At 47.1% G+C, this 18023-nt stretch overlaps 1 protein-coding gene across 4 annotated transcripts; it reads left to right on the forward strand.

The window, feature by feature from the left end:
- Positions 1-275: 275 nt before the first annotated feature.
- fhdc2 (FH2 domain containing 2) lies at positions 276-17065 on the forward strand. Of its 4 annotated transcripts, none has more exons than XM_064328271.1 (12): positions 276-482; positions 3092-3640; positions 4572-4636; positions 7735-7837; positions 8185-8270; positions 11348-11448; positions 11823-11893; positions 12127-12234; positions 12642-12712; positions 12942-13059; positions 13348-13512; positions 13988-17065. In XM_064328271.1, exons 2-12 carry the CDS (start codon positions 3218-3220, stop codon positions 15695-15697), a joined length of 3021 nt encoding a protein of 1006 aa, XP_064184341.1. In that variant the 5' UTR covers positions 276-482; positions 3092-3217; the 3' UTR covers positions 15698-17065. The 4 variants fall into 4 exon arrangements, with proteins under 4 accessions (XP_064184341.1, XP_064184344.1, XP_064184342.1 ...); XM_064328274.1 differs by having other exon boundaries at positions 277-482; positions 4575-4636; XM_064328272.1 differs by lacking the exon at positions 276-482 and adding an exon at positions 2252-2531.
- Positions 17066-18023: the final 958 nt, after the last annotated feature.

Below are 18023 nucleotides of genomic sequence, written 5' to 3' on the forward strand. Positions count from 1 at the left end.
CTTAGCATAACACGTCTAAATTAATAGACAATTTGTTATAAATTATTATAAGTTAATATTATTTGGATTGATCGATCTCCAATTGAGGAGACGTGTTTTAATTCATACAATTTAGCCATGTGCACAAGCAATGTCAGAAACTTTTTTTTTAATAAAACGAAATCATAGTTTCACCGACTAAAGTGCTGTTTCTTCTATGAGACAAAGCATTGGCAACAACGATATTGTCAAGATCCAGTTTGGCCGCAACAGTGAACACCCCCACTTTCATTGAGGCGTGTATGCGCGCAAGCGCGCTTCTAGGTGGCGTTGCTGAAGTTCGAAACTAACTACACTGAGCGGCAGAATGCGTCTGGAAGTGTGAGAGAAGCAACCTGGAGCAAGGACTGCATGAACGTAAAGGGATGGTAAATAATGGTATGTTGCCAGCAAGATAGTGGAATAACATTGCGGGAATCGTGTACATCGCTCAGGAACGCATTGTAAGTATGGATTTGTTTTAATTAAAACATGATTGTTGAAAATAAGGTCTGACCAAGGTCTGTACAAGCATTTACCAAACTTTTAACTGGAGTAGGTAAACGTTGAACTGAGATGCGCTGTTAACATATTTGAGCACTTACAGCTGACATGGACCACAATGAAGAGTTAGTGAGTGGCCAGCTGTGAGTTCTCGTTTGTTTTGTTCACTTTTTTGTTTTGTTATATAGATAGCCAAGGCTTCGTTCTTTATTTGACTACTATGAAGCATATTGTGATTAATAACCTGAATGCATTTTGATTTGTACTGCATTATACTGGAGCGATATTGACTACGGACGCTTGCACTAACACAACAGATTTACTCACGTTCGGCTATAGCCTACCAAGGTGAAGGGTTTGATTTGAATCAGAATTACAGCAATATGAGTACCCATCTCGTCCTTGACCAGTAAATGACCTGAAAAATACGTCAGCGAAACCGTCTAAGTTAAATATAGCAGTGAGTGCACATTGTATTTTACAGCTGAGATAAAACTTAAATTCAATTACCGTTCTGTTTTTAACTTTAATCTTAATTTATGTGCCGCTCGGTTTAGCAAACTGTGAGTGTTTGTAGCGCCCCTGTGTGGTGCCCGAGGGAATCGTTTATCTGAGACTGATAAAACAGCCCAGATACGGATTGAAGTAGCCTACCTCGCAGGTACATCGCTGCCAAGAGTAGCTATAGCCTAAATATTTGAAGTCAGTGGCCCCTGGTCAGGCTGCCTTTTGAGTTTATTAGATTCTTATTATATTTTCACTATCGTATAAGTTTTCCTATGTTCTGCGTTTAACACATGATTGTTCTGCAATGTAGGACCACACAAAAGATGAACTGTAGAAAGATCTGTCGGTAAAAAAGACAGCATTGTTTCTTGACACTCAGTCTTTAATGGGCAACGGTCTAATGGGAATTGTGAAAATCTCCGTGATTGCCCTGACTTGCAAAGTTAATCGACGTTTTGAAATAAGTTCGGGATGTTCATGAGTCACGGCTTCTAATGAAATAATAGTAGCCTAATAATAATAATAATAAAGTACAGTCCGCCCACTGCACGTCCACAGAATTGGCTTTATGTGCAGGCATTACTCATTGCCTCTTGTCCCGAGCGTTTTCCGTCGTGTTACTGTAGGATTACGTTTCTATCATTTGTCGGGAAATAGTTCCATTGTACGGTCTTGACCAGATTCAGGTGTTATTGACCTGTCAATGAAGTCCCCACCATCCATCGGTTCGCACATAAACACCACAGGGTATAACCGTCTTACTATGACTGTCCTGTGGGGAATTTTGCATGTGTACTTATTTTGATATGCTATCTTATCGTTTTATGAATTGGGTTTATGCGCCATCCTTACACGTAAAGAGCAATAAAACAAACTGAATGAGTCAGGTGAATTCTGGCGAACGTTAAAAAGAGAAACATTATCCGTAAATTGCAGAATTTCGGCGTGTTTGGGCCGAGAACACGCGTAGAACCCATAGCACAGATAAGTAAACTACATCTCTGCTGTTTCTGTCCCAACGTGCCCGAAACGCCCTATTTAACGCGGTGTGGGTACTGGAGAGTTCAGCAGGAGAGGCGATTGATCTACGTTTTTATTCCTTGGAATCAGAGTGGAAAGTTTCACTCCAGAGGCGTGAGGCGGTGGTGACTGATTGCTTTAAAGGCCAGATAAACTTAAATACGGGGCAGTTTATGCATTCCCGAACTCTCATGCAGCTATATTCCCAGCTGTTTTAAAGCAGTGCCCGACAATTTAAGATAGTAAAACCATGGGAAGTTTGCTCGAAACGTATTTTCCCTGCTGTTTTCTCTCATTGCGAAGTTCATTGTATATAATTAAAAGGCAAGCAAGAAAGAGGGGAGTGGACGTTCGGTTGTGCCGTGGAGCTGGAGTGAAACGTAGAGTGTAATGTAATGTAAACGGGGTGGGACCAAACAAGCCGTTCATAAAGGAGGGCAGGAGAGGACCGCGCCGAAGTGCGCGCTTGCTGTCGTATATGCGTAAATCCACCGCCTCTCTCGGCATCATGAGCAGCTTCTGAGAGTTAAATCAAGGGTTTAACTTTGAGAATTTGAACTTTAAACGGTTTTTGAATTAGCTGCGAGGGATACACACACGGGACAGGCATTCTAACGTGAGGGACTAATTACAGGCCAAGAGCTGCCAGCTGTTGGAGCGTGTGTGCCTTCTGTGGCGCTGTCTGCTTGTTAATTAACGTGTGTGTGCTAGAGGTATTGGTAAACCACAAAAGGGTTCACTGACCTTTACTTTAAAGGACACAGAGGATTTGAATTTAACGTTGACTTTGATAATAAAAAAATCATGTTTGTTTGAAATCTTCATACAATGATTTTGCATCAGGGGTCTGGAAGAATGCAAATAATTTTAGTACTTTACTGGTATCACTGAGACTGTCACAACAGGAGACATGTACAGGATCATTTCTGAATCACACGCATTGATATTTATGTATTAACAATGAAATGTGATTACCCAAAAATATTTTCTCATAAAAATACCATTTGCTAGGTGTTGAAATCCCTGTTGCCTTCCTGTGCAGAGTTCATAGTGGCTGTCAGAGGGCTGTGCCTGTGTGAGGACTGTGCTGAACACGGAGTGGAAGAGGCTGTGCAGGAAGCTGTGCAGTAAGCAGGAGGGCGGGGAGTAGCCACGCCCGTCGGCCTCCATGCTGATTACTCTCAGTGTGGCCACCAAGGAGCCTCAGGCCTTTCATGGAGCACCGCCGGGCAACTCCTTCAGCTCCACGGCGGAAGTGACCTCCATGGACACCCTCCCCGTCCCACCGCCTCCGCTCCCCCCTCCCCCACCGCCCCCGCCGCCTCCACCGGCTTTCACCCCCCTGAACCGCCGGGATTCCGCCCGCCGCTCCCGGCTGCGCAACCTCAACTGGGAGCGGATCCCCAAAGAGCGCGTGGAGGGGCGGAGGAGCGTGTGGAGCGGGGTGGCCATCGCCGAAGACTTCGCCATCGACCTGCGCTCGCTGGACGAGCTCTTCAGCCAGAAGGAGACGCAGCCTGCGGACAAAGTGCCCAGCTTCAGACGCAGCCTCATACGCTGCGGGTCGCCCCAGGACCCCAGTGCCGACAAGGTGAGCAGGCTGGCCAATGTCACATTTCAGAGGATGTGGCTTTAAGCAGGTGTGCCTTTGTGGTACTCCTGGAGTCTGAAATTTTAAGTTAGTTTGTCCTTTGACTGCTTGGAGAGCATAAATAAGGTGCTTCTTTAGGGGTTTCTTCAGGACTTGAGGAGAAGGAACATGGTTTGGGGAGGGATGGGAGTTGGCCAAATGTTTGGCACAGTAGTCTGAAGCTTTTCTGCTTGGAAATTAAGGGCCTTGGGACCCTCCATGTACAACAGGGAAAAGGGAGTCCACTGGAGTACAGAAATCCATACACCAAGCGCAGCATAGATGGGATAGAAATGGTACTCCTAGTGTACACTGCTTCAGCCATTCCAAGATTTACAAGAAGCAAGTTAGGATCCCATCAACAGGCAGGTTCCCCTCAGGGCACTGACCTGCTTCTAGAAAGGTCTGGAAGGTCTCAAACTGCCATGTTTTGGCAGTGTTATTTCCTCCTCGGGAAAAGACTGAGATCATTGCATGATGATATATATGCATACTGGTGCATGTATAGCAAGTAGACTCCATTAAGAGTTTATTGGCCTAAAACCACCCCTTAACAGGGAGTTATGCAGAAACAACTCTGTCTGCCTGATAATAAAACTTTTGGCATATTTTGGCCGTTTAGAGAAAGGTTTGGTTATGCGCTTTATTTTATTAGCTTACATGGGGCATTTTTGTGATGAGAACTCATGTTAATGAATGAAGTGTTATTATACTACCCTAGAATATGGTTGTGTGATTGCCACTACATTTCTTTCCTTTGTGGAATATCATTAGCTTTTTGTGTGTTTCTCTCTGTTTCTGATCAATATCTGAATGTTATCCTTACTGGTGCCTTGCCTGTAAAACTAGTCTTGGCTTTTGACTAGTCTGACACATCTCGTCTGTCTGTCAGCAGGTGTCCCTTTTGGATGCCAAACGAAGCATGAATGTGGGGATATTTCTGCGACAGTTCAAGAGGTAAGAGCCAGTTTCTCATGTCCACCATCTTCAGTTCTTTGGCAGAGTTAAAACTTGGAGTAAAGACTTGCATGGACTAAAGCTGGTCCTCCTTTTGGCAGCTAAAATGGCAGTTTATTATTGAATTTATCCCTCATAGTCTCGAAGAGAAAACATTCATGCGTCGGGTCATGGCCCTCTAATAGTGCTTGAGTTGTAAACATTTGAAATGGGGGGTAAGGGCGGGGATTGGGGGAGGGGCGTTGCTGGTGGCAGGGTGGCCCAAGCGGGGGTCGGCGGTAGGTGTGAAGACAGGGAAAGGGGCAGACGGTTTTGAATAGTCCCGACATCCTGTGTGAGCAGCTGGGTCAGAGGGGTTGATGGCCATCGAGGAGGTCGGAGGTGACACCTGCTTTGAACCTTAAACCCTTTTTTAGTACTGAGTGGCCCCCCGTGGAGAAGGCCACAGGAAGCGCCTCTCCTTTTGTCTGGGTCTTAAGTAAGTCGGAGGGCTTCATTAAAATTTTGCGCTTTTTTCAAAGGTGTCTTAGAATCCTGTACAGGGGGTGAAAAGCTTTCTATTATATCTTACAATCTGTGTGTATCGTACAATTTCCTGTGTCATTCTGGCAAAAAACAAATTTTCCTTGCATTTCTGACAAGTAAACATGTGCGTTTTGCCTGTGAATGTTGCTAATTAAGTGTGCAAACATCAGTGTTTGTTTTTGTGTTTTAGAAGGTGTTTGGTAATTAGCTAAACCTCTTTGCAAAGCTGGTTTGCTGTTGTGCCCGCACATGCACCGTGTGTGTGTTTGTGTGCACATGCACTTCAGCTGAAGAGCACTTTCCCCCAAAATTACCATGACTGTCTGTCAGAACTTGTACTGTATTTCCTCTTGTGGTGGAAATTCAGAATTGCTACTGTACACCAAAACAAATCTTGTTGTTGTTCTACTGCATTGCTTCCTTCATTGCTCTGCATGTTAGAGAGAAAACTAAATGTGTGACAGAGTACTTCAAAACATGCCAAGGCTCTGAGAAAAATTTTGTGGTCAGATGCACAGTATACTGCCACTTCAGCATCTTTCATGAATACTTCTCATGTACAGGAGCACTATTAGAGGTGGGGGAGGAGAGTTAGGATGATTCCAAGGGCCCTGACTGGGAGGGGCCCTGAAAAAATATGAATGCATGAGATTTTCTGGAGTGTTGGGGCCCAATGTGAGATCTTTTCATGGAACCTGGTGGAGCTCATGTGGACCAGATTCTACCAGCTACTTTTCTGTACTAAACAGTGCTTATTGTCATACACAAGTGATGGTGGATAAAACTACTAGAAGGTGACCAGTCATCCTGTGTTCCCCAGGACAGCCCATATTTCAGCCCCTTTTCACATAGCCAAACTTATTCTGAAAAATGTCAGTGGTGCCATATTTCAGTGGGTTTTCTGATTGCCATTGTTGTAGTTTCTCACTGCAGTATGTGCACAGTCCTCCAGGGAATCCGGTCACCTTTAATTTAATCCTTCCGTGACCCTTAGTGTGTGGCGTTGTGCGGCTTCATTTATGTGAAGATAAAAATAGGATACTGACATAAAAACCGCGGCACCTGTGTTTGTTCACGCTTGCCCCTTGTTTTCTTTACCTGGAGAGCCAGACTGTCTGTCTAAGGGAGAGAAGTGCATCGTGGGTAGATTGAGGGCAATGGAAGGACAGAAGCTGAATAGAGGAGTGGAGATCAAATGGCTCACAGAATGGAAAGGGGGGGTGTAAACGGAGACTGCGCGTGTAGGAGGAGAGACTGATTGAGTAGGTGTTTGGCATTTGGCGCGGCCGCCGCATTCTCACTTTCTCTCCCAGAAAGCCCTTCTGCGGCTATACGGGTCATACGATACATTATATTCGTGAGCTGCGTACGTCCGGACTTGCAGCCAGCCGGGAGACTGGCGTGTTTGCGCAGTGTCCTTCCGTCCCTCCGCGTCGCCAGCATGGCGCCCCGGGCCTGCCCTGTGGCAGATAAGGGGGCTGGGGTGGGGTGATAAAGGCTGCAGTTTGTCCGTGCTCTGACCGCTGTGACCAGAGAGAGGCACACAGTGTGAGCACACACCCCTGCTCACTACCCTCCACTGGCTGCCTGTTATAGCTCGCATCAAATTTAAAACATTGGTCCTAGCATACCAGGCAGTCAAGGGATCAGCCCCAGCACACCTCCACAAGATATTCAAACCCTACTTGCCCTACCTCCGTTCTGCTACCTCAGGACGCCTGGCACCTCCCCCTCTTCGCACCTGCACTTCCAGAACACGTCTCCTGTCTGTTCTGGGCCCACAATGGTGGAATGACCTCCCCGTGGAGGTCAGAACAGCTGAGACACTGACCCATTTCAGATTGAAGACTCACCTCTTCAAGCTGCACCTCTCCCCATCCCTCCTTACCCCATGTAAATGACTGTAAGCTTAGGGTTGTAACTAGGCAGCTGTTTCGTAGATGACTTAGGTGCATTAACTGTCTTAACTACTACTTGTATTTTTTCCATAGACTGCGTTGTTGCCGTTCTCATTGTGTTAGTGTTAATCAGTTTAACCTTCAGGGTCCAAGTTGAACTATGCGGTTGTTCCCTGCACTTGGACCGGTACTTCTCTCTAGGGTTTTTGTCATACTTGTTCCTGGTTATGGTTATACACTTTGTTGTACGTCGCTCTGGATAAGAGCGTCTGCCAAATGCCTGTAATGTAATATGTAATGTAATGAGAGAGACAGGCCCTCAGATGTGACCAAAATGGAGGAAACTAAGGAGTTACCCATGAGAGGCCATAGTCATGTTGAATAGTTCATATGCTGTGCCTTCTGAAGCTTTGCAGCACTGCTTGCTTTGTTAGTGAGGAACAGAGTGCATTAAACAGACAGCACACAACCATATGAAAAAATCAGAAATTTGTATAGGGGTGTAAATATCCCAATTGCAGAAATCCCAATATTCAGTGGGTCTGTATTGCTGTACTTGTTGGGTTGTGGTTTAAATCCGGGCTGTGAGACGGCACCAGAGACCGCGTGAAGCCTTGGTTGCGCTGAATGAAGGATGATGTCATGCAAGTGTGGGGTGTTGTCTTGTTTCCGCAGCGCGGCCAGCGAGATTGTGCAGGACATCAGGCAGGGGGCCGGGGAGAGGTACGGGGCCGAGAAACTGAGCGAGCTCTGCAAACTTCTGCCCGACAGCGAAGAGGTACTCCCCCCGCTCTTTCTGTCCCATCTGGCCATCTGTAGCCCCGGTCGGTGCAAACCGCAGAGCTGTGATCAGACGTTACCAATCCGTCCCCCCGAGGGGAAAGTCTGTTGCACATTAGTCTGGCCAAAGATAAGTCATCGTGTTTTAAACAGGAAACTCCCATTTATGGTCCATTACGGCATACACATGCAATGCACATTTTACGAATTATGAAGAAAATAACCTTGTGATGGATATTGGGATTATTAACTTCAAATGTGCGGTAAAACCTCTATGTTTGTCTGCATGTTGGATATAGGTTTGACATCTCTGTTTGTTTGTCTGCACGCGTATGTTCTGTGCAGGAGAAGAAGCTGCGGTTGTTCAGTGGGGACCGCAGCCGCCTTGGAGAGCCTGATCTCTTCATGGTTCTGCTGGTGGAAGTACCCAGGTGAGTCCTACACTGAACCCCAGTCCTTCATGCGTCTCGCACCACTGACACACCAGTCAAAACCGCCGCACTACACCATCACCATGTAAATGCACCACTCTACTCAAACACTTATGCAGTTTGCCTTTTCCCTCAAAGTGGGAACACTAGCCTATGGTTCCTGTGAAGAGTGGTTCCTGGCATGTATAGCCGCGTTTCCACCAAAATTACCCGGAACTTTCAGTCCCAGGAACTACTTTACCAGGAACTAAAAGGTTCCTTCAGCCAATGGTTGTCTGCGTTTCCACCGGGGTCTAAAGTACCGCGAAGATTAGGCAAATTAGCCCACTGACGTTGTCGTCGGTCCATCTGTCATATGATTTCTTCTGTAACTCCATACTACCACCGAAGTAGCCTACATTATTTTCTAATAACCGGGACAGCCCGGAGGGGTTTATTCCACTTATATACAACGGGTTACCAACAATAACTATATATGGTTACTTTTGTATTTATTGATTTTCATATATCCTCTCAAACACATTCATTAACAGCAGAAAACATGAACACGTTGTAAACAATTTGCTGTTTTATAACTTTCTCGTCGTCAATTCCATGTAGGCTAATCGCAAAATGACAAAAATAGAACGAAAACTCGGACTTGCGTGAAAATGTAAATTAGTAGTGGTACAGCCACCGTTTGCTTTCCTTCGAAGTTACTGCTAGCCGAGCAGCGAAGTGTGCCCTCCAGATGCGAACCATGCACCATAAATTAGTCCATAGTCTTCCTGGTCTTTTCGTGGAATTGAAAAATGGCAGTAAAATTGAGTAAAATTACGGCAGTCTGAAAAAGATAAAGGGAAGATTACTAGAATTAACCTCTTATTTTACCCGGATAAAAAGTGCGGAAGGTGATTTCCAGTTTGCTTGTACTGTATCACCAATGTTAATTATGCAGAACTACCGCATACCTCACATAACTGTATCAAACGTTTTGAGTCAATTACAACGGGCTAACAAAGAAAATCCGGAAGAAAATATTCAGCAACCGAATTAATCCGTTTGAATGTTTTGGTAGCCTACGTAATATGCTGTCCCAGCACGAATGCTTGGCATTTTATAAAACGAATACTAAAGCAAGAAAAGAACAGAAGAGCACACGTTATAATTCCAAGACGTTGACAGGCTATAACCAAAAGTAGGCTACTGCGCCGCATAACATACAAGTTTGATTTGAAGTTATTATGAAAATAAATTGGTTTGCCGCTGCATATTTTCAAACATGGCGGGTAATGGCGGAAAATAAATACAACACAAATGCTACGAGTACTCGACCAATCAGAAATGTTCAGCGCTGCAAGCTCCACCCAAAAGGTTCCTGTACTTTCGGAAAGTACTACCCCCTGAGCAGGAACGTTTTGGGGGGTAAAACAAAGCCCCCAGAACTAAATTTAGACCCTAGTTCCTGCGGTGGAAACGCACTGAGTTCCTCAAAAGGTTCCTAGTTCCGGGGTATAGTTCCTGCGGTGGAAACGCGGCTTATGTCAGATGTGCTCAGCCTGTACTGATAGGGTGCGATGATTGAATGCATGAGAAAGGATGGTGCTAATGCCTACAGTGAGTCTGTATTCAGCAGCTGTGCTAAAGCATCCCGTATTCTCCAGCTTTACACACACAAGCCTCTCGGGCTTGTGGCTGGAGGTTGTGACACAGGGACAGCAGTGTCCTTTATGTTACGTTGTGTGATGTAGTCAGGGTGGCCAGGAAACAGCAAGGTTTTTGTGTTGAAGTGGCATAGGAGCTGTTTATGCTTCCAGTCAAATTTCAAGCCTGTATCAAACCTGTAGGTGGCAGTGTAGTAAAATGGTTACAGAACTAGGTTTGCAACTCAAACGTTTAGTTCCCAGTTGAAATGTACCCTGGAGCAAGGTGTTTAACCTGGTTTCCTTCAGTAAATATTTGGCTGTTTAATTGGATTGTATGGAACAAAATCTGTAATCTGTTATTCACTCTGGATAAGTGTGTCTGATGGATGCAAAAACGTAAATGCAACCTTTCTTAGCTGACCATAACCTTGTTGGTGACGTGTTTGGGTTTTTTTTTTTTCTTTTATCAGTGACTGAGTTATCAGTAACCCCGCCCTCTGCGGTCTAACCGGGTCTGACTCGCTCTGACCTCATTACCATTTCCCACTCATAAATCCTGTGCTCAGAAGATGCCCCCGGTGACCACTGTACTGAGCAGCACTACTGAGCTGGCCAGGCACAGAGACGGAAGCTCGTCACACCTAGTCTTTTGTTCTCTCATAGAAAACAATGATTTCCTGTTCCCTTTGGCATGTATGAAGTCCCTTATGAGTTTTGGCCACTTTGTTCTCCTCTCTCTTTCCTTCTCTGCTTCGCTGAGTTAATCAGCACCTCCTCCTTGCTGACATCAATGTAACATCTCCTCTTTCAATCACGCGTTTCTCCCCATCTCCCCTCCTTGCTTCCAGCTTTGTCTTATGGGCCTTCCATACCAATGGGCCATTTTTACAGGGTTTAAAAAAGTAGTGGCTTTGCATTGTCGTCATCGGTCTTTTATAAACCGCCCAGCTACGCATGCTTCCTTTCGGTGTCACCCAGCTTGGTGTGGTTTCTGGCTCGTCACTGGGAGACGTCTATGCTACCATGGTAGAATCCATTCACTGGCCGAGCAGGCCAGCCCATAGACTCACCACATAATCGTGTGAGCTGTGCGACTCTGGCTGGAGGGATGAATGCACCCATCCAGAAAGGAGTGGTGTTGCACTTCCCCCTCCCTCTGGAAAAACCCCGTCTTTTGTCTCTCCTCTGCCGTCTTCCTCTTTTTAGGCCTTTGTTTTTCTGGAATTGTTGGCCGCACCAATAAAATCTGTTGCCAAAGCACTGACGACACTCAACAACCCTTTCAGCCGATTGGAGTAATATATTGACCTTAATTTACTTTTAATTGCTTTTCCCCACACTTGGGCACATTCGAACAGCATCATTTAAGCTGAAGTGCCCCACTCAAATGTCTGGCACCCCTTTGCTCTCTTGGGAATATGAACTGTGCTGTTGTCTGCTCCTTTCCTTTAGTTTTCGGCTGCGCCTGGATGCCATGATCTTGCAGCAGGAGTTTGACCCTGCCGTGACCTCTCTGTGTGTGGCGGCCCGATGTCTGGGGGAGGCGGCCAGAGGTGAGTTTCAGTAGGGGGGGTAGGGTGTTTGGTGGGGAGGAGCTACAGCAGGTCGCCAACCTGGCTTCCAGCAAGTCGTTTGGAAGAAGATAAAAGCATATATCCACACTAATTTTACTTCGTTTTGACAGCTCTGTCTGAGATTTATATACATGAAATGTATACGCAGTCATGGGAGGTGTAAGATGTACCGTCAGTGTAATTGGTGCCGGGGGGAAAAGAACCAGTGTTATCTCTATTTTTCCACCTCGCTCTCTTCCTCTCGCTCCCGGCTGTCACCTACAATAGAAATTATTTCAGGTGTAGGAAAACTTTCCATGCAGTCACAAACGCATAATTGATTGGTCTCTCTCCTTCTCCCTCTCCCTCCTCAGAGCTGCTGAACTGTCAAGAGCTGCACTCCATCCTCCACCTGGTTCTGAGGGCCGGGAACTACATGAACGCTGTGAGTGTCCCACAGCGGCGCTAGCTCAGTCTGGGGTTTCACTGCAAGAGGCAGTAGGCCTCTACAGACTGGAGAATGAAGATGGAGAGCCATCATTTCTGTGTGTGTGCACATGCACAAACGTGCATGTATGTGTGTGTATATGTGTGAATATGAATGTGTGCACATGTACTGTACATGCCTGTGTGCGCACCTGTATATACACTATCTGACCTGTACCTGGTGACCCGCAGGGAGGATATGCTGGGAATGCAGCTGGCTTCCGCATTGCCTCACTGCTCAAACTTGCTGACACCAAAGCCAACAAGCCAGGCATGAATCTGCTACACTTTGTGGCCATGGTAAGAGCTGCTACATTTGTACATCTGTAGGAACTGTGGGGGTACAAAATTGTCATGCTAATACATGATGTAATGTGCTTTTTGCTGATTATCAAGAAACATGTATGCAATTTTAGCATAGTGAATATTAAGTTGATTTAAAAAATACATTTTAAATAAATGAAATTTTTTATTTTAGGATTGTTGTTTTTGTCTCTGTAAACGAATAAAGCAGAGACATTGTATCATTTGACAAGAGGAAAAAACTAGTCTTGACAAGCAAAGTGGCCTGGAGCAGAACATAGACTGAAAGAAATTAAGCCAGACATGCACCTTTCCATGTAATTTGATACAAGCGCGATCACAGTAACCCGACAGGATAAATGTTAGTTGCAAAACCAATTCTCCCGGTTTGTGTCTGTCCCTAGGAGGCAGTGAAGAAGAACCCAAGCTTATTATCTTTCTCCAGTCAACTGAGCCACGTGGGTCCAGCCTCCAGGTCAGTACTGCCCTGATACATTAAAACAAGTTCAGTCCTGCTCTGATAGTCAGCGTGAGCGCCACCTTGCTCACGGGCAGTGTAACTGCCATGGGGGGGACAGTGTGTGGTGAAAGGAGTGCAGATATGAAAAAGCAGTTTGATATTATACTGATCCCAGTGTCATACAGTATGGATTCCAGTACAGTGTAAAAACCTCAGTTCTTCGCATCCCCCTACATCTGTGCAGGCAGTCTGAAGAATCTGTGCAGGAGGATCTCTCACGGTTACGGATCAGGGTTGAGGCGCTGCGTGCCAACGTTCAGACAGAAGTTGAGATCCAGCAGCAGATGCGGACTTTCCTGGAGGTTTGTGTCCCTATCTGCACCACCTCATGGGGGCAGCACTGAGTCGGGGAGGAGACGTATCCCTCTCCAGCACCACTGGTGCTGTGTCTGAGGGAGAAACTGATAAATGGGACTCTTTCAAATTGTTCCTTTTAAATGAAAAGCAGTCCTGGTTTTTTATGAATTGATGAATGTATTTGAGGTGTTTGAAATGCTAAAGCCAGACCATTGCAGGATTACCCTTTGAGATTTTAGACAGATTGCAGGTTTCACTGCATCATGGAACCATCTGTTTCCATCTGTCTGCAGTGTGCAGAGGGGAGGTTGGGGGAGGTGGAGGCCGAGGTGGAGGCTTTGCAGAAGGCCAGCCAGGCCCTGGTGGAGTTCTTCTGTGAGGATGAAACTATGTTTAAGCTCGAGGAGGCCTGCCGCATCTTCTACTCTTTCTGTCATCGCTTTCAGAGAGCTGTCCAGGTGGGAATAGTGTGTGTGTGCGTGTGTGTGTGTGCGTACAGTACATGTGCAGTACATATGTGCATTCATATGTCATGCATGTCATGTTTGTCCTTATCTATCACTGACTACATTTATAAAAGTATCTTATACTAAAATAGCATTTTTCTGTCATAACAGCATCAGTGCATTCTGTCTGTATTGAGTGCATTCTATACATTTAATGTGTTTAAGGTTTAAGGTTTTATACATCAGTTCTTTGACTGTTGACTTGCAAGTACTGTTTTCCTTCAAATGAACTTGCATAAAATTGCACAACAAAATCATTGCTGCTGTATCAATCCTAATAGGTTCACAATTAGATTTACCATTCAAGTAATGAGGATTTCTAAATAAACATGTGGTGCTCATTCAGTAATGCAGTAGTTTGTGTGACCTGCTGTGTGGCTCGCCAGTGACCTTTCACCCTTGACCTCTTTCTGTCTCTGCCCCTCAGGAGAACGCAGAACGTGAGCTGCAGGAGCAGCGGCGGGCGGAGCGACAGAGGGAGAGCGCAGAGAGGCGCCGTTCCATCGCGGCCTGCGCAGAGCTGGGGCTCGGGCAGGGCCAGGACGACCTGGAGCGCACCCTGGAGAAGAGCCTCAGCTATACCTGGCAGCGCCGCAGCCTGCGCCACCATGAGGCCCGGAGGACCTCGCACCAGTTCAGCGCCCCCGGGCGGCTCAACTCCGACACCTCCCCCAGCCAGCTGGGACTAGCTGAGACTGCGTGCATTAAGCAGGAGCTGAACAGGGACACTGCACACGGCACGCAAGGACTGGATGCTAATGTTGCACACAGCAGACAAGGCGTTAACACTGATACCGTGGACAGCAAACAAGGACTGAACACTGATTCTCTACACAGCAGACAGGAACTGAGCACTAACGCAATGCAGAGCCAACAGGAGCTGACCACTGTTGCCCTTCCGAGCTTACCGAACCTCAGTACAAACGCCACACCCAGCCGACAAGACCCACCCAGCGACTCTACGCACCGGATGCATGGGCTGAGAAGTGAGGAGCTCCCTGTAAACACCAGGCTTGAGAAAGAGGAGCGTTCTGCTGATACTGCACCGGAGCTGCCATTTGATAGCGCACACAGAGCCTGGGGCCCTGCTCCCAGCCCGTCAGAGAGCATGTCAGTGATGGTCGCCCAGGGCGGCGATCCGACGGCCGACGAGCCGTCCGTGGAGAGCGCCCGGCTGCTGCGCCTGGTGTCTGAGAGGGTGCTGAGGCAGCAGGGGAGCCTGGGAGGGGCCTGCCCAGCCGAGGTGGACATGCAGCCCGAATCGATGGTACCGGAGCCCGTCCCGCTGCTGGCGCAGGACGCAGACCCGCCCAGCCGGGGGGGCGATCAGATGTACCCCCGCGTGGGCGAGACTCTGGAGTGCCACACCCTGGTGCGGGGCCTGCGCTCCTACGAGAGCATGACCACGCCCATCCCCCGGCCCGCGCCCAGCCACTGCTCCAAGTGGAGGAAGGAGAGGGAGGCGGACGAGCGAGACGGAGCGAAGTCCCCCCAGAACAGGGACGACGGCCGCAACGGCAAGGACCCGGCCCGGGGACCGCGAAGGGGCCTGGCGCCACGACTGGGGTCTCCTGGCAACCCTGGCGTGCCCAGGGTTCGCAGCAAGGCGGAGTCCGCGCTCGCTGACGACGGGCCTCCCGCGCGCCTGTCTCGGCTGCCCCCCCCTCGCAGCGCCTCCGTGCGCTCAGCCGCGCCCGTCCGGCCGTCCGCCGTCCAGCCCGAACTCAAACGGGCCGCCAGCGCGCGGGACAAAGTGCGGGTCGCGGCCGATCCGGTGGGAAAGCCTGGCCGGGGCCTTCCGGAGAGGACCAAGCCCGAGAAGGACAAGGCGGGGGGGGCCGTCCCGGGTGGGTTCGTCAGGGGCTCCCCCCTGCGTGTGACCAAGCGTCTTGCCCCTAACTCCGAGTCCCACACCCCCTCCCCGCTCCGCTCAGTTCAGAGCCCCTCCTCCAGCACCGCTAAGACCATTCGCAAAGCCGTTATCACTGCTGCAGCTATGAAAACTGCCAAGAACTGTGAGTCCAGCAAGCCCAAGAGCCCAGGGACAAGACTGCCTGGGCCCAAGGTGTCCCGTCCTGCCTCTCAGCCTGCCTCTCAGCCTGCCTCCCAGTCTGCCTCTCAGCCTATGTGGAGGTGAACCGTGAACACCAATATATATATATGTAAAAGTACATGTATATATATCATGTATATATATTTATGTGCATACATCCACAGGAAACTATATGTATCTGGGTATGCATGCAGTCTTTTAAACTGAGCTTGAAGAGATGGGCAATGCATTTCCTTGAGGTCTGCACTTCTTCTGTGCCTCCCCCAGTGCCATCTCCAGAAACCTTCACCTGATATTGAACTCCTGCATCCGTCATTGTTGGGAACTATGAGCGCCCCCCTCTCTGTATTCCCAAGTGAAAGTGAGGAACACCAGAATCACAGGGGCAGAGGGGGCAACTGACTTTATTGTTAGCCCTATCTACTGCCATCTGCTTAGATTTGTGAATAGAGTCACTGTACTTTCTCATGCCAAGTGCCTCTGTTATGTATATGGGAAAAATGTGACTGTTGGGATACTGCACTATCTTGTCCAGCTACTACTACCTCCAGCCACTAGGGGGCCCTGTGCAGGTAATGGGGCACCTCTGGGGGAATCCCTCAGTATACCTCCAGGCATATACCTGAAATGCATTACCCCCACTGTGTATCGGACCTTATTCATTTGCTTTTGGTGTCTCAAAGAAGTACAACACTTAAAAGCTAGCATGTGTATTGACATCATTCTCCTCTGCCTATACGTGTTTGCTAGTCTTCCAAAGTACTTGATTTTCATCAGATTATGTTCTGAAGTCTAAGGGCAGATAGTACAATGTGACCTCACATGTTCAGGTGGCTGTTGGTTTAGCTCTTGCTGCATGTGTAAGTTATGGGGAGCAGTTCTAATTTTTCCAAGTTCCTGCTTTAGCCCCAGTCTTATCTTTGCCTCTTCCTGTCTTGCCATATACTCTAGGACTGTTCCATTCCATCTACATCTTCAGGTTCATGCCCTAGATTTTCCTGCATGAAGAAAGGCTAAAAAGTCTTTAGCCCTAACCCATTCAACTCATGAGAATTTTGACAGAACAGAAAATTAATTGCATTTATTCAGCACAATTGGTTTGATGTGAATGTCATTTCAAAGGTCAGAACATTAAACTTCATGTATTATTATTATTTTTTGCAAACACACACACACGTTCTTTAATGGTCCAGCCCAGCACTAGGTACAGAACTGACCACACTCAGACTCTCTCAGCGGGACCTTCTCTTCCTGGTGCACTTTAGAAACTGAAGAGGGATTGGTGCTGGGTGTATGTATTGCATTATTATATGTGGGATATGTTTTGTTATTGTTTTTGCTGAAAAAAGAAAAAATAATTTAACAGAATAAATGATTATTACCTGGTGTAATTTTTGTATTACAGACATTTGTACATAAGAGAAAGTAAAATAAAGATGGTCATCGCAATCATTCTGCTAATGTGGCATGTTCCCTTTGTTACACCAAGATATTTCATTTAACACTTGAATCTGACGTTGACAAAAGTGCCTTGTAAAATGATCATAACTGTTGACATTCAACTGTGGTAACAGCATTGCAGAGAATTTGAATTTGATTATATACTTACGGGTTGTAGGCTGTAGTATTAGCATAAATCCAGCTAATATGCAAGTAGTGTAAATATACAGCATTTTAAGGTCAAAGAGCTTTCATATTGCATATGGATTTCTTGTTGGTAAGTAATGCAGTGATAGCATTTACTCAGAGTAAATGGAGGTGGTACGCAGAGAAACTACATTTGTTTCACATGACCCAGGCCCCCTTAATGCTCCTTAAGGGAGTGGGAAACCCAAATTAGCTTTTTCCTTTGGCCCTAGAAGAAAATCTATAATGTGCCATTGGTAGCTTTCATAAGTAAATTGCCCCATTAAATACTGGAGAAAACGTATCCACTAAATGGCACGTGGTACATGTAAGGGTAAAACGCTATGTCACAATGCTCAACTGGCATACTTCTGTCAATGACTGCTGGTGCACTCTACTATTGAACAAGCCCATGACCTACACAATTGCTTCCCAACTGGGCTGGCAGCACACACACACACACATACATCAACTGCAGCATGACAACTTTTCAAAGTGTTTGTTTAGAGAGGGAACTCAGCTGGCTCGTTTTCAAGACCCTGAGACTTCCTCCCTGGGCCATTTCCTCCTCTGACTACCCACAACCCCCTGTTCCTCAACTCCACTCAAAGGTCTCTCTCTTTCTTCTATCTTCTGACAGTGGCACCCCTAGGCCGCAGAGGTTGTCATGGAGACACTAGAAGCATCCCAGAGAATCCCTTCACAGAATAGAGGGAGGGGGAGGGGGTGGTAGGGTCTCAGTGGGAAAGTTTTCTTTATGGGCCGGAGTGACGCCAGAACTCTT

Source organism: Anguilla rostrata, chromosome 3, assembly GCF_018555375.3.
Source record: "Anguilla rostrata isolate EN2019 chromosome 3, ASM1855537v3, whole genome shotgun sequence".
Taxonomy (NCBI): domain Eukaryota; kingdom Metazoa; phylum Chordata; class Actinopteri; order Anguilliformes; family Anguillidae; genus Anguilla; species Anguilla rostrata.